Here is a 17,221-nt window from a genome sequence, read left to right as displayed (position 1 = left end):
CTATTAAAAATTACCTGAAAAGAGTATAAATTTAACCAAATGTTGATTTAAAGTATTATAAATCCAGTATATACTCAACAAATCTAAGCACTGAACTACTAGCAAAAACAAGTTAACATAAAAGCCAGTAATAAATCATTACTTAAAATGACTTCTTAAAAAATTACTTTGGTCAGTATTTGGTCAGAAAATATGCTAAAGTTAACATGAAATGAAAAATTAACTAAAACTGAACATAAAATTGACAAACTCGAAGAAAGTAATACACGAACATTCCTCACTTTACTGAGCAGCAGAGGCAACCATTTCGAAGCTCCAACCATTCTTCATATAGCTCCCCACCTTGGCTTACAGCTAAGGATTTCTCCAATGCACTTCCTAGGATACAAAGCAACAAAGCATTTTTAAACAATATGTTCATTGGCCAAGTAAAAATGAAAGATTAACAAGCTACTCCAAAAAAAAAATCAGATTTCTAAATGTTTTATATCCAGATGCTATTGATATTGGTTATATTGCAAAATACAATTCAATTTTTTCTTCAATAAGCATTCAACTACACATCAAATAAAAAGAATTTTTCCAAAATACTGGGAAATATTATTAGCATCAGAAGTAATTTGCCAGCTCAGATTTCTCAATAATTCCTTTTCTAAAATTTTTTTGGCTTAATAGTTTTTGAAAACTAAGGGGGGAAAAAAGCTAAAACACTGCAGACTACTATAATGTAAACGAAAAATGTTGAACAAAATACTTAAACATCCACATTTTTAGAAAGGATGATATTTAAACCAATGCTCATTCCAAAGGTCAAAATATTTAATATGGTGGCACACATAAAAAATAATGCTACTTACATCTTCTTTAAGATAAGAATTTATTCCTTACATTTTTTTTTTAATTCAAAATAACTATCTTCAAAACACTGCTTTGCTGTCTATGATGAAAATGGGTTTCTTCTTTCTGGAATAGAAAATTTGGGCTTGATATCTGCTTCCCCTCAAACTGCTAAGGGATATCGCCCTCTGGCTTTCTGCTTTTTATTCTTCATGGTGTGGTGTACAGAAAAGTTGGCTTTAAGATTAGAAGACCTAAATTCAAGTCGTTCCTAACTTCTCAGTGCTCCTATGAAACTTTTTATGATTAAGTCAGCAGAGTAGATGCTGCTTTGAATTGGTTTGGTCCATTCCCCCCAAATTTCTTTATTAAATCATTGTTTCTAAAACTAGGTACCCAACCAGTCCTAGCTTTGGAAAAGAAAAATAAATTCAAGTTAATTAGCAAGGTATAGTCCTCAACTTTCAATTTAAATACCATATTCCTACAACTTCCAAGAAGTACTCCCTCAAACAACACATTAAATTCCTTTGTGATTCTAAATGATAGGTCATTATAAAGGAATTTTTCATTTTATTTTTCCCACTTATAAAAAGAAAAAGAATCAGAAATCTGTTTCATATTCAATATAGTACCTAGTTCACTGTTAGTGACCAACAAAAATGAAAACTTTTCTTATAACTTTTAAATTTTAGATTGCTGAAAAAAGGCTTTAGAGAAGGATTTTCAGGGTTCTGAATGTGAGCCAGAGGTAAACATTCGATCATTCTCTTTAATTTAGCAGTAAGAATAATAGGGGGCAGCTAGGTAGCACAATAAATAGAGCACTAAACCTGGATTCAGGAGGATCTGAATTAAAATCTGACCTCAGAAACTTCCTAGCTGGGTGCCCTGGATAAGTCATTTAATCCTCATTGCCTAGTCCTTGCCATTAAGGCAGAAGGTAAGAGTTAGGGGGGAGGGAGGAGAAGAAATTATGCTCAGAGTACAAGAGCTACAAAATTCAAGATTAGCTTATTTCTAGACCTTGAAAAATCTAGAATGACCAAAAATACATTTTTGTTATTTAGTATGAAAATTAAATTTTGGTGTTTGGTGTCAACCAACTGTATCACCAAATCACTTTTATCAACCATACTTGTATCATTTAAACTTATCAAATTTATCCTAATCTGAAGTTGTATCATTTCTTATGCCCTAAATTTTAATAATGAACAATTAATAAACTAAACATGAACTAGTTTTTAAACCACTGAGATAAATTCATCTCTGACCTAGATTCCTATGATATCAGTTTCCATAACTTTACTTACCTTCCCCAAACTCATTTAAAATAACTGCTATTCTTTTGTTATGTTGTTCAGTCAAAATGTAGTTAAGGAGAGTTGTCTTTCCAGCACCTAGAAAACAATGATACTAGTTTCAGAATTGCAAACTCCATTTTTCATTTGTTTTCAGTCTCCTATCCCTCTCTAAACACCATCAATAAAAAAAAGAAAGAAAAAACCCAAATACCCCAAACTGAAAATCAATATTCTAAGTCTATTTCATAAGATTGTAGGGCCCTTAAAGCTTTTTTTTTTTTAAACCCTAACCTTCCATCTTAGAATCAATACTGTGTATTGGTTCTAAGGCAGATTAGTAAGGGCTAAGCAATGAGGATTAAGTAACTTGTCCAAGGTCACACAACTAGAAAGTGTTTGAGGTAATATTTGAACCCAGGACCTCCCATCTCTAAACCTGTCTCTCAATCCACTGAGCCACCCAGCTGCTCCCTGGCCCTGAATGCTCTTAAGAACTCCATTCATTTAGTTCTATTGCTCAAATGCTATGCCTCAGATTTTTAAGTAGTTTTACTTAAAAGAAAATAATAAAGGAAAAGATCAAAAGAAAATTTTAGATGGTCAAAATGCTCAGTCTACAAAAAGATAATGTTAATAATACCAATTGGATGGACCACTGTGCTCCACTGAAACTACCTCAAAATTAATATATATTATTGCTAGAATAGCAACCCAAGTAATAGGCCAGTGATTCCCAAAGAGGGCGCCACTGCCCCCTGGTGGGTGCTGCAGCGATCCAGGAGAGTGGTGATGGCCACAGGTACATTTGGGGGCAGTGAATAACTGTAAGGGGGCGGTGATGGGGGTGGGGCCCACTAAGTAATATTTTTTCTGGAAAGGGGGCAGTAGGCCAAAAAAGTTTGGGAACCACTGTAACAGACATTCCAGATCCATAGAACCAAGCATTCAATATAAGCGCGAAAACTCCTTGAAATTAAAGTATTTCCTTCTTGGGATTCTGAATGCAAATGATATGAAAGCGTTTTTGTTGTTATGGCTTATGAAATATAATATCAGGCAGTTTTGTATGATTTCTTGACACTGACAATTCTTTCTCTGCTCTATAAATTGAACCTGAAGACCCACTATTTAACACCTACCATCTGATTTATTTTAAAATTCAAAACACCTGGTGATAAGCCAATACAGAATGAAAAGAGAGCTACTTCTGCTACTCTAAAAGTATGCCTTTATTAAATGCCTAGGAGTTGCGTTAGGACTATAGAAATACAATGAAGTTTAGGAAAACAATATTTGTGAAAAATAAAGTCTTGCTATATTATCTTCATCCAGCAGGTGGCATATTATCCCATATTTATTCACATGTAGAAGAATCAGAATAGTTATGATCCACATTGCTAAAGATAACCCCAAATATAATTATGCTTGTTGAATTTTTTTTTCAATTTTAAATATTCACATAGGCAACAACGGATAGAATAACAATGACTCTAGAATTAACATCTCATAATAATTCCTTTAAAATGTCTGAAAATTTTCACTCAAAATAAAACTAAGGTAAAAGACATACCTTAATTTTCCTTCAGGCATATTTAGACATTTGTTTTCCGGGCAGATTATTCAGGGCGTGCACATGTTACAAAGACAACTACCATATAAATAAAATATTCAACATGAAACTTTTTAAAGAAGTATTTTGTGGATTAGATTAGATCTTGATTTAGGATAGTTTCAAAGGAGCTGGGGGTACAGTGAGTTGAGAATAATGGGCTGGAGTCAGAAGACTTGAGCTTTGAAATGGGTTTCAGGCACTTACTAGCTGTGTGATCCTGGGCAAGTCATTTAACCCTGTTTGCCTCAGTTTCCTTAACTAGAAAATGGGGATAAAACTGCACAACTTCACAAGCCTGTGATGAGGATCAAATGAGTAAAAGTGCCTAACATATAGTAGGTGCTTTATAAATTTATTTTTGTAAAATTTATAAATTTATAAAATTACCTTTATACATTTATTTATTCCTTAGAAATTATTCTTTATATATATATTCTCTTCTCCTTTTATGATTCTATAAAGCAAGGCAAGAAACACCAAAATCTTGAAATAGTTAAAAAGGTGACCCAGCAGACAACGGAAAAGAAGTATGATAGGCATAAGTGGGTTGTACAGGCATTCATAGCAACCAAGACTCAAGTGAGAGAAGTGGCATGAAAGCTATTATCAAGGACATGGGCCAGGTATGCAGGAAGAATGGCAGCATCTCAGATACTCTGAATGAGGGCTAAACTGGGACCCTTGAGTTATTAAAATATTTTGCATGTCCTCTATGTAGGAAATATATAGAAGGGCACAAACTAGGATAGCCTAAGACCAAAAGGTAAGAAGAATTTTAATCTGTACCTGGTTTTGAATTCTGACTCTGTCCTTGAATATATTTATGACCATCTAACTTCTCTGGGGCTCTGAGCTATTTTAAATCATAATGCAAGTAAATGATTCTGTATATTTCAAAGAAAAATAGAACAGAAGACAAAATAGAGAAACGAAACACTAATTAACAATAAGGTAAAGTCTTGTATATTGTTGGATTCAGGGTCAAGAAGACCTAAGATTGAATACAGTATAGAATTTTACTAGCTATGTGACCCTGGGTAAGTCAGTAAACCTGTCTGCCTCAGTTTCCTCCACTGTAAAATGGGATAATCGGGCAGCTAGGTGGCTCAGTGGATAGAGGACCAAGCCTTGAGTCAGGAAGACTTACCTTCTTGAATTCAAAACCAGCCTCAGACACTTCCTAAGTGTGTGACTCTGGGCAAGTCACTTAACCCCAATTGCCTAACCCTAACCTCTCTTTTGCCTTGGAATGGATACTTGGTAATGGTTTAAATAATAGCACCTGCCTTCCAGGGTGCTATGAGGTAAAAATGAGATGTTTGCAAAGAGTTTTGCAAACCTTAAAGCACTATATATTTTAAAAAATAAGTCAGTTTCATATTAATTCTTCCCCAGTTTACCTCTGGAAGATGCTATGAAATTCTCTAGCTTTTCCTACAGATAAGTAATGTTTAACCAATAAACAAATGCTCATTTTTATGAAATCAATTTGAATATTTTTCATTTTCATACATTAAAAGTCTGACCAAAAAAATAACAAGATCTCCAGTGCTAATATGACCTTAACATCTAAGAATATACTCCGACAACAAACCTCAATTAAACAATACTTGGACTTATTTTAAGTGAGGCACTACCAAACTCACAAGTCTTAATATTAATACTGTGTTATAATAAAAACAAATGGTTAAGGGGCAGCTGGGTAGCTCAGTGGATTGAGAGCCAGACCTAGAGACGGGAGGTCCTAGGTTCAAATCTGGCCTCAGACACTTCCCAGCTGTGTGACCCTGGGCAAGTCACTTGACCCCCATTGCCTACCCTTACCACTCTTCCACCAAGGAACTAATACACAGAAGTTAAGGGTTTAAAAATATAAAAACAAAAACAAAAAAAAGTGGTTAACTTTTTCACCCAGTAAGCATTTTTTACTTTCTTTTAGAAACTCTTACTCTTTCCAGAATTGATGCTAAGTACTAGGTTCCAAAGCAGAAGAGAAATAATAGCTAGCCAACTAAGATTAAGTAACTTGCCTGGGTCACAAAACTAAAAAGTATCTGAGACCTTATTTGAATTCAGATCTTTCTATCTCCACGCCTGGTTCTTTCATCACTGAGCCATCTAGCTGACCCAATTCTTTTTTTTAAAGTATGTCTTCTGGGCAGCTGGGTAGCTCAGTGGATTGAGAGCCAGGCCTAGAGACAGGAGGTCCTGGGTTCAAGTCTGACCTCAGACACTTCCCAGCTGTGTGACCCTGGGCAAGTCACTTGACCCCCATTGCCTAGCCCTTACCACTCTTCTGCCTTGGAGCCAGTATACAGTATTGACTCCAAGACCTAAGGTAAGGGTTTTTACCTAAAACAAACAAACAAATAAATAAATAAATGAAGCATGTCTTCCACAGAAAACTGGAAGCCATTCGTTAAAATTAAGATTCACCTAAATACTTTTGCCATAACCTGCAATTTTTTTTTTTTTCAGTAAATCCCTCAACAAGCATTTACTAAAGGCCTTACTAGGTCCCAGACATGGTACTAAGTGCTGAGGATACAAAGACAAGCAAAAAGAAAAACATTCCTCTGCCCTCAAAGAGGTTACATTCTAATGGGGGAAGACCCCATAAAAGAGGTGGAAGAAATATGGAGAAAGAGGGAAAGCTAATTGCTCAGTGGCCCTTCTGGCCCTGGTGGTGGGATGAAATCAACAAAGGGAAAGCAGGCCCAGAAACAGGGGATGGGGGACATGGCCATGGAATCATGAAGGTAAAGAAAATGAGGGATGCCTCCTCAGAGCCCACCCTCAAAATGGAGATTCCTTGAAGAATTAGGAGGCACAGGGCAACTAGGGGAGACAAAAGGCAAACAACTACAATGCTATACAGGATAAACTGAAGATAACCACTAACGAGTAGGCACTAGCATGAAGGGGAATCAGGATAGGCTTCTTGTAGAAGATAGGATTTGAGCTGGGACTTGAAGTAAGTAAGGAGGCAGAGAAGAGGAGAGAGAGAACATTCCAGGCACTGAGGACTGACTCAGTTGGGAGATGGAGGGCTCCTCCTCAAGGAACAGTAGTAAGGAGGCTAGTGTCACTGGATCAGAGTACATGGAGGACTGGAAAGGTTGTGGGGATGGTGGTGGGGAAGGAGAAGTGAAGGGGATGGGGAAGACCGGTTAGGAAAATTACAAATGCCAAATAGGATTTTATATATTTGATCCTGGATATAACAGGTAGTCACTGGAATTTCTTAAGGGGGTAGCATGATTAGACATACTTTTGGAAGATCATTTTGACAACTGAGTGGAAAAATGGCCTAGAGTAGGGAAGAGCCATGAGGAAGGCAGATACACTGGCTACTACAATAATGCAGGTGTGAGGTGACGAGAGCCAACACCAAGGCAGTGTCAGTGTCAGGAGAGAAGTGTCCTAGGCTAGAGATGTTAAATGGGTAAAACTGACAGACCTTGAACAAACAGGATGGGAGTGAAGGGGGTGAGAGAGTGAGGAGACAAGGATTACACCGAGATGGGGGGGGGGGGGGTACTGGAAGAATAACAGTACTGTCTATAGTCATAAGGAAGTTAAGAAGGGAGGGTTTGTTAGGAAAGATAGATAAGATCAGTTTAACACGTTAAGTTTAAAATGTCTACAGGATATCTAGTTCAAGATTCCTGACAAGCAGTTGGAACTGGAGGCCAGCAGAAAGATTAGAGCTGAATAAGTAGATCTGAGAATCATCGGGCTAGAGGTAGCTAAATCTTTCAGAGCTGATGAAATAACTAAGGATAATAGTATAGAGTAGGTGTCAGCAAAATGATTGTTCTTGTATGGCCTCCAAAATAAGAATAGTTTTTCATGTTTTTAAGTAAAATTTTATTGTATTTAAAAATATAAAAAATCATTCTTTGGATTTGGCTTTCAGTCATAGTTTGTAGACCCCTGATATAGAGGGAGAAGAGAATAGGATCCAAGACAGAGTCCTGTAGAACATTCCTGGTTATCAGGCATTTCCTAGATGAAGATTCAGCCAAGGACTAAGGAGAGGTCAAGGGGTAGAAGGAAAATTAAGAGAATGATTTGTCACAAAAAGGTCAAGGATTGAGAAAACACCATTAAATTTGTCAATTAAGAGATCATTAGTGGGGCAGGGAGTTGACACTGTGGATAGAGCACCAGGCCTGATGCCTAGAATACCTGGGTGCAAGTCTGACCTCAGATACCTCCTAGCTTTGTGATCCTGGGCAAGTCACTTAACTTCATCTGCCTAACCCTGGCTCTTCTGTCTCAGAGTCATTACTAGGACAGAAGGGGAGGTAGGGAAGGAGAGGGAGAAAGGAAGAGGAGGAAGGGGAGAGAAGGGAGAGAGAGGAAGAGGAAGAGAGAGAGGGAGAGGGAGAGGGAGAGGGAGGAGAATTTAGAGTGTGGAAAGTGATGGTGTGGAAACATAGTAAGAGGTACCTATTGTAGATGGGCCTTCTCAAATTTGGCGACAAAAAAAGGAATGAGATATAGGATGAGAATAACATTTAGCATTTTATGCTTTTAAGGTTTGTAAAGCCCTCTACAAATATTAATTCATTTGATTCTCAAAAATTTGTGAGGAAGGTGCTTATCATCCTCATTTTACTGATGAAGAAACAGGTGGCAGTTAACTGACTTGTCTAGGGTCACACAGCTAAGGAAAGATAGCTAGCAAGGATGGATGGATCATTTGAGAATTTTCTGAGGATGAGGGAGGTGTGAGTATATTTGTAGGTAGAAGATAGAGATTGAAGACAAGTGAGTGGGGATGATAGAAAAGACAATCTGCTATAGAGAATGGGATGGAATTGGATCATTATGTACCTAAAGGGGTTTTGCCTTAGCAGGGAGAAAGGCCACTTCATGATGGGAGAAAGGGGTGAAGGAGGAGAAAGTGGCAGAAGGCAGCTGATATGAAATGAGGAGAAGAGGGAGCTCTCAGAGACAGGACTCCATTTTTATTTTTTCAGTAAAATATAAGGCAAAGACCTCTGGTACAAGATGTCTTAAGAGGTTATCTAGCTCAAACCCTCATTTTACAGAGAAGTAATGCTAGATATGGAGGCAGAAAATTTTGGATTCAAACCCAAGCTCTGACAAATTTAAAAGCTGTGTGACCTCTAGGAAGTCACTTAAATCTAGAAGTCTCAGTTCTGTCATCTATAAAATGGTATTAATAATACCATTGGTACCCACCTCACTAGTTTCTTGTTGTTGATATTTAATGAGAATTCTTGTAATGTATTTTGCCAATATAAAAATGTTAGTTATCATTATTAAATGATAAAATTATCACTATATAAAAGTCAGCTATTATCATCATCTTTTGGATCTCTATAACATAGAATGCCAAAACTAACAGCTGGAAGGCACCTTAGAGATCATCTGGACCAAGGAACTTGGGGGTCATGGATATATAGGGTTAAATGGGAAGTAGAAAGCATGTCCTTGAACTCCAATTTGGGTGGGGAAAACTGAGGCTTAGGGCCAGGAACGTTCTAAGTGTCAAGAGTGGAGTTCCACTTCCTAGCTGTGTGACTCTGGACAAGTCACTTGGCCCCACTGCCTAGCCCTTACCACTCTTCTGCCTTGGAAACAATACATAGTATTGATTCTAAGGTGGAAGGTAAGGGTTTTATAAAAATAAAAAAGAGTGGAGTTCCAAACATGGGTTTCTCTGATTAAATGCAATGCGTTCCTTCCTTTTTCCTTCCTTCTTTTTTTTACCTTTTTCCTTCCTTCCTTTTTTCCCTTTCTTCCACCAAACTTGGCTGCAGAGAAGCTCTTGCTCCCAGACCTAGGAAAGAGGGGAAGTGGGTTGTCTCCTTCCAGGGAGGGTAAAGGCACAAACTCTTTGTGGTTCTTCTTATTATTATTCATTATTATCACCATCATCATTATCATTATTTTTTAACGTAAGTCTCAGTCAGGGAGTTCCCGAAACTACTGATTGGCTTAATTACCTAAATACCCAGTGATAATCGTGACCGGGATCTTAGCATAGGGATCGGGCTTCCCCTCCTCCTCCTCTGGCGGCTGCGGCTGCGGTTGATGCTGCATGTCAATGGGGACCAGCTCCGGGCAATCCTCCTCCTCCTCCTCCTGTTCCTCCTCTTTCCCATCCAGGGGGCCACTCGTTCTAAGCATCTCAGCAGGAGGGGTTCGAAGAGAATACGAGTCACGGCCAAGAGAGAGGAACAGGACGATTAACCAGCTCCGAGACAACGCAGAGCACGTTACCAAACACGCCGCCAAACACGCAGACCAGGCCCCGCCCCCTGACACCTGTACGATGCGACGCACTGAAATCTCACGAAATCACGTCTTCCGAGACTTCTTCGCTTCTTCACGCCTCCTAGACCTAAGCGGAAGTAGTCTTCGACTACCGGTGACTCTTCCACTCCTAACTCTCTATTGGCTACACGCTGAATGACAACGTGAAGCACAAACCATGGCTCGCCCTCAAATCCTATATAAGAGAGAGGGAAGCGGCGGAGAGAGGCTAGTGGCCAGAAGGGAGAAATTGTGTCTTTAATTCTACATTCTTTGCAGAGAAGGTACCCTGCCTGCTCCGTTGATTTCTTTCAATGTAGTAGTTGCAAGTGGAAGACTGGTACTTGGCTGGTCACTGGTCCGAGTCGGATGGAGCTGAGAAATGAGAGGTGTTGGGTGGGTGAACTGAACTACTTATTAATACTTAATAATGTAAAAATTCTGAGGCCATGTAAAACAGAAACAGGAAAGAAAACTGTAAAATAGAAGACAGTTGACCCATTTTTAAATCCTTTAAACGCAGCAAACCCCTTGAGGCATGTTGTATTTCATAAGACAGTGTATTGAAGGGAGAATGGGAAAAGGAAGGAAAAAAGGAGCATTTATTAAGTTCCTAATATATGACAAGATCTGTGCTAAGCTCTTTAATATTATCTTACTTTATCTGAACAACCCTGGAAGGTAGATGCTATTATTATTATTCTTATTTTATAATTGGAGAAACCGAGGTGGTCAGTGGTTAAGTGACTTGCCCAGAGTCACATAGTTAGTGGCTGAAGTTGCATTTGAACTCAGGGCTTACTAACTCCATTTCCATTTGTGTGCCACCTAGCTGCCTAGGAATCAGACTAGATTTTTAAAAAAAATGTTCATCTTCTCTCTTAGAATCAACACTGTGTATTGGTACCAAAGCAGAAGAGCAGTAAGAGCTAGGCAATGGGGGTTAAATGACTTGCCCAGGGTTGTACAGCTAGGACATGACTGAAGTCACATTTGAACCCAGGGCCTCCTGACTCTCAATCCACTGAACCACCTAGCTGCCCCTAGACTAGGTTCTATTTTAATAAATGCCAGTAGTTTCCTATTCCTTCTAGATAAAATATAAAATATGTTAGGATTTCAAAGCTCTTCATAATCTGGCCCCTTCCTACTTTTCCTACATCTTACTCCTTTAATGACACTGTCTCCTTACTCTAACTCCCATCAGTCTCTTGGTTTCCTTCAAGGTCTCAGCTAAAATCCCACAATCAAAAAGTAGTTTTTCCTGATCCCCACTATTGCTAGTGCCTTCCCTCTGTCATTATCTAGTATATATCTTGTTTGTACCTAGTTGCTTGCTGAACTCCTTGAAAGCAAGGACTGCTTTTGCATTCTTTGTATCTCTAGCTCTTTACACAATGCTTGACACAAAGTAAGAACTTAATAAATGTTTGTTAACAACTTCTTGGCAGTGTGGTGCAATATTAAAAAAAAAAAATAAAAAACTGACAAACTGTGCCATTTTGTCTCATACAAACATTTCTTGGTGTGTGCAGGAAAGAAAAATTAGACTAAGAATCCGGAGAGGGAGACAGCATTGTATAGCCATTACAATGCTAAAAGGAAAGCCTAAATTAAACTCATCACAGTTCTTCCATTTTCCTTTGTAATAGTTAACCTAACATTGGCCTCTGAAAATTACCTCAGGGGCTGTCTCTTAAACACCTGCTGGAAACTCAATTTCCTCATTTGTTATTTAACCTTGGTTTCTTCCCCTGTAAAATAAGGGGCATCTAAGTGACACAGTGAATAGAGTTCTAGGCTCTAAGTCAAAAAGACTAATCTTCCTGAGTTAAAATATGGCTGTGTGACCCTGGAAAAGTCACTTAATCCTCTATATCTCAGTTCCTCATCTATAAAAAGAGCTAGAGAAGGAAATGGCAAACCACTTCATTATCTTTGCAAGAAAACCCCAAATGTGGTCCTGAAGAGTTGACAACAACAAAAGTGGAATAGATGCTCTGTAAGGCTCATTCCAACTCTTAACATTTCCTAGTTCTATACATCATAGAATTTAGACCTGGAAAAGGACACCCAAGGTTGAGCCCTTCATTTCACTGATGAGGAGGAAAGTGGTCTTTTTGACTTATTCCTAAGAGATTCTCATACTTGTTGCTTATTGAATAACCATTAAAAATTCAGGAATAGCAGCTGATTTTGATTTTTACAAAGCCCTTTGGACATCTTTTAATTTTTTTTTTTAGTTTAAGAAGATTTATTATCTCTCCTTCCCATCCCCCAACTGAATTATTTATTTATTCATTTATTATTTTTTATTTAAGTATTTTTCCATGGTTACATGATTCATGTTCTTTCCCTCCCCTTTTCCCTCTCCCCTCCCAGAGCCAACAAGCAATTCCCCTGGGTTATCCATGTATTATCACTCAATACCTATTTCCATATTATTCATTTTTATAATAATCTTTTAAAACCAAAACCTCACATCCTATACCCATATAAACAAGTGATAAATCAAATGCTTTCCTTCTGAATTTCTATTCCAACAGTTGTTTCTCTTAAGTTCCTTAGGATTGTCCTGGATCATTGCATTGTGCTTTCCTGGTTCTGCTCATTTTGCTCCACTCAATTCGTGGAGGTTTTTCCAGCTCATATGGAAATCAAGCAGTTTATCGTCCCTTATTGCACAATAGTGTTCCATCACCATCATATACCACAGTTGGTTCAGCCATTCCCCAATTGATGGACACCCCTTCATTTTCCAATTTTTTTGCCACCACAAAGAGCGTGGCTATGAATATTTTTGTACAAGTGTTTTTCCTTATTATCTCTTTGGGGGTACAAACTTAGTAGTGATATTGCTGGGTCAAAGGGTATGTATGCATTCTTACAAAGCCCTTTGGGCATAACTCCAAAATGCCTTCCAGAATGGTTGGATCAATTCTCAACTCCATCAGCAGTGTATTAGTGTCCCAATTTTGCCACATCCCCTCCAACATTTATTATTTTCCTTTACTGTCATATTGGCCAATCTGCTAAATGTGAGATGGTACCTCAGACCAACTGAATAATTTTTTTAAAGGGATAAAGAAAACTCATAACTCAGATGCATAATAGAACATACTATATCCCCACATTTGTCAAAGACATTGCTTTATAAAAGGTATTTCATGTTGTTCAGTCCTGTCAGAATCATGTCAGTCCAGTCATAAAATGTTGGTGTCCATGGGGTTTTCTTGGTAAAGATACTGACTTGGCTTGCCATTTCCTCCTTTAGTAGATTAAGATAAACAGAGGCTAAGTGAGTTGCCCAAATGTGTCTGAGACCACATTTTAACTCAGGTCTTCCAGACTCCAGGTCTAATGTCCACAATGCCAAGCTGCATCCTGAGAAATTTTGAAATAACATTTGTAGGACTCAAATAGGGAAAACTCAATATGCCACAATTTGGGTGTAGCATTCTACTTTATCTAATTTAACAATAGTCACTTAATCTTTTCTAGAAAGCCCCAAGAGAATCATTCTCCTAAAACCAATCAAAATCTTTCTTTCTTTCTTTCTCTCTTTCTTCTTTCTTTTCTTTCTTTCTTTTCTTTCTCTCCTCCCCTCCTCTCTTCTTCTTCTCTTTCTTCTTCTTCTTTCTTCTTCTTTCTTCTTCTCTCTCTCCTTTTGCCCAAGTCCTTGTGTAGTCACCATCAATAATTAATTCAAAGGAGTAATTCTACTTATAGCTGAAAAGGCTTCATACTAAGATAATTTTGAATTCTTTTCTTAATGTTTCTAAAAAGAGGAGCAGTGGAACTTTATTTGCTGGTTCCATAGGACAATTGATTGATATATTCTGTCCAGAAATAGGAGTGTTTGATCACTCTTCTCAGAGCTAGAGTTAGGAATGGGAAGAGTTGGAGAGAAGGAAGGTACCCACTAAGGGAGCGTGATATAAAAATAGTCTCAAAGTAGCATGGAGATTCTGGGTGAATGCTCACCATTTGGAAACTCATGATCTTAGATCAAGAGCTGAAGTTCTGAGTTAAGAGATTTGTGTTTCATGAGTATGAATTAGGGACCAAGTGGCAAGTCCATCCCCATCTAAGCTTGTATATGTGTGACATGGCCTGGATGCCAGAAATTGGCTGACAAAACCAAACTGAGCAATCAGGAGTCTTCAGTATCACGGTTCTGTCATCCTGCAAGGGATCCAGCTGAGAAAAAGACACTGTGAATGTGTGCATGTATGTGTTAGAGCCAAGATGAAAGTGTAGTAGCAGGGAAATCCTTAAGCTGCTCTGAATATCCTTCCAAACAGATCTTCAAAAAGCATCTCAAAAGGACAGAAGTCAAAGCAAGACAAGCAAAGGGGCTCTCCCACTGAACACAGCATGAGAGAGGATTTCCATGTTATAAAGGGCACAAGGAAAAGCACAGACTGATCACTCCTGCCCCACCTACCATGCTAGGCACAGAGCCAGGACCTGGGCAACCTGAATTTTAGAAGGCATGCTGCATACACTGAAAAAACCCCCCCAGAACTACCCCAGGAGGCTCTAGGCCCTGGCAGTGAGATTCAAAGCTCAATAGCATGAACTCATCTGGCAGCATCACTCGTTCCTTTACTCTTTTTTTTTTAATGTTCTCCTGTTCCCAGATGCTTTTGTTGTCTTTTTTCCACATTCCCTCTTTCCCACATTCATTTGCTGTTGATTTTTCTCATTCCTTGGTTTCCTCACTCCTTTGCTCTTTTTTCCCCATTCCCTCATTCCAGCACTCCTCTGTTGTCTTTTTTTATCTCATCCCCACATACATTCAATATCTTTTTTTCACATTCCCTCTTTCCCATACTCATTCACAGTCTTTAATTTCATTTACTTTCATTCCCATACGTGTTCACTGTCTTTTATTTCATATCACGCCACACTCGTTTGTTGTCTTTTATTTCACATTCATTCCACACCCTTTTGCTGTCTTCTTTTTCACAGGCTCTCCTTCCTCCGTTTGTTTGGTATCTTTTTTCATATTTCCTCTTTCCCTCTCTCTTTCTCTGTCTTTTATTCATTCATTCCCACATTTGTTTGTTATTCTTTATTTCACATTCATTCATTCCATACTTGTTTGCTGTCTTTTTTTCACACTCCTTCCTTCCCACACTCATTTGCTGTCTTTTTTCACACTTCCTCATTCATGCATTGGTTCCATGTCTTCTCTTCATATTCCATCTTTCCCGCACTCATTCTCTGTTTTTTTTTTTTTCACATTTCCACCTTCCCACATTCATTCACTGTCTTTTATTTCACATTCATTCATTCCACACCCTTTTGCTGATTTTTTTCACACTCCCTCCTTCCCATACTCGTTTGGTGTCTTTTTTCACATTCCCTCTTTCCCTCACTCCTTTTCTTTTTAGTTATTCATTTGCTTTATTCATTCATTCATTCCCACACTTGTTTGCTCTTTCTTATATCACATTCATTTATTCCACACTTGTTCATTTTCTTGTTTTTCATAATCCCTCATTCCTGCACTCATTCAGTGCCTTTTTCACACTCCCTCATTCCTGCATTTGTTCTGTGTCTTCTTTTCACATTCCATCTTTCCTTCACTCATTCACTGGTTTTTCACATTCCCTCTTTCCCACACCTGTTTGGTGTCTTTTTTCACACTCCCTCTTTCCTGCAATGTTTGATGTCTTTTTTTCACATTCCCTCTTTTCCTGCACTCATTTGCTGTCTTTTCATACTCCCTCAATTCTTGCACTCTTTTGGTGTCTTTTTTTCATATTCCCTCTTTTCTGTACTCATTTGCTATCTCTTCCTGGTTCCCTCACTAGTTCACTGTCTTTTTCCCATTCCCTCATTCCAGTACTCCTCCTCCATCTTTTTTTTTATTCCCACATTCATTTCTAGTCTGTTTCCCCCACATTTACATTTTCCTGCACTCGTTTCCTGACTTTTATTAACTTTCAACTCATTCACTGTCTCTTTTTCACATTCTTTCTCCCATGTGTTCCCATGATAGTGGCACATTGTCACATGATGGTAGTATATTATTTCATGTTGTCATATGACAGAAGCTTGTTGTCACATGATAATTGCCTGTTGGTATATCTTTTCCTAGGATGATTGTGTGTTGTTATATGATGGTACTGAGTTGTCTCATGGTGGTGGCATATTGCTGCATGGAGGTGGCATATTGATTTTGCACAAGACAGTCTGCTCAGTTTGCCTGATCTGTATAAACCCAAATAGAGGCTAGGTGCCCCAATCCAAGTTTGTAGTGAGGACTTGAGCTCCAGCATGAAGCAGCCTGTGTGGCATGCCTGGTCTGTGTAAGCCCAGGATGAGACCTGAAGCCTCAGTGAAAGGCAGTCCACAACCCACTGCCCTGTGTACGTCCAGGCCTAGGCCCAGATTTAGCCCGTACCAAATCTCAAGGTGAAGCTACAAGCCCCAGAGCAAAGCAGCCAAAAGGCAAGTCAGCCTGACCTACTCACATCTAGAGTAACACTAAAAGTTCCCACCCAAACCTGAGACTAGACTCTAAGCTCAGCACAGGGTAGCTCCTAGTGCTTGGAGCACTGCAAGCCCATCAGCAGTCCAAGACTGTGATTGAATCAGCAGTCAGAGGTGACTTTCAGAGCTTCTAGCTCACAGGCCATTGTGCCATCTTGGAAGAACAGAAACTTGCATAAAACCAGAAATAGAGCTAAAGGTAACATCAAGGAAAAACTGAAGTTTAAGAAATGGCTCTCTTGACTGATACACTGTGGCACAATAGAACATAATGGACTTCTCTACTAGCAGCAATTAATGACCCAGGACAATTTTGAGGGACTTATGAAAAAGAATGCTGTCCACATCCAAAGAAAGAACTGTGGGATTAGAAACGCAGAAGAAAAACATTTCCTTGATCAGATGGTTTGATGGGGATATGATTGGGAATATCAACTCTAAATGATCACTCTATTGCAAATATTAATAATATGGAAATAGGTCTTGATCAATGATACATGTAAAACCCAGTTGAATTGCTCATTGGCTATGGGAGGGGGAAAGGGAGATAGAGAGAGAAAGAATATGAATCATGTAAACAAGAAAAAATATTCTAAATTAATGAAAGAAAGAAAGAAAGAAAGAAAGAAAGAAAGAAAGAAAGAAAGAAAGAAAGAAAGAAAGAAAGAAAGAA

At 38.5% G+C, this 17,221-nt stretch overlaps 1 protein-coding gene across 1 annotated transcript in view; it reads right to left on the bottom strand.

Moving 5' to 3' along the window:
* CBWD3 (COBW domain containing 3) overlaps positions 1-9,986 on the bottom strand; it is a 66,293-nt gene extending 56,307 nt beyond the window's left edge. The window contains 3 exon segments of the mRNA XM_044657358.1: positions 282-378; positions 2,151-2,237; positions 9,735-9,986. Coding sequence (XP_044513293.1) covers positions 282-378; positions 2,151-2,237; positions 9,735-9,918 — 368 coding nt within the window. The 5' untranslated portion in view covers positions 9,919-9,986.
* Positions 9,987-17,221: the final 7,235 nt, after the last annotated feature.

Source organism: Gracilinanus agilis, chromosome 1, assembly GCF_016433145.1.
Source record: "Gracilinanus agilis isolate LMUSP501 chromosome 1, AgileGrace, whole genome shotgun sequence".
Lineage (NCBI taxonomy): Eukaryota > Metazoa > Chordata > Mammalia > Didelphimorphia > Didelphidae > Gracilinanus > Gracilinanus agilis.
The sequence above is the reverse complement of the archived record's forward strand: the minus strand, read 5'-3'. Positions and strand labels throughout refer to the sequence as shown.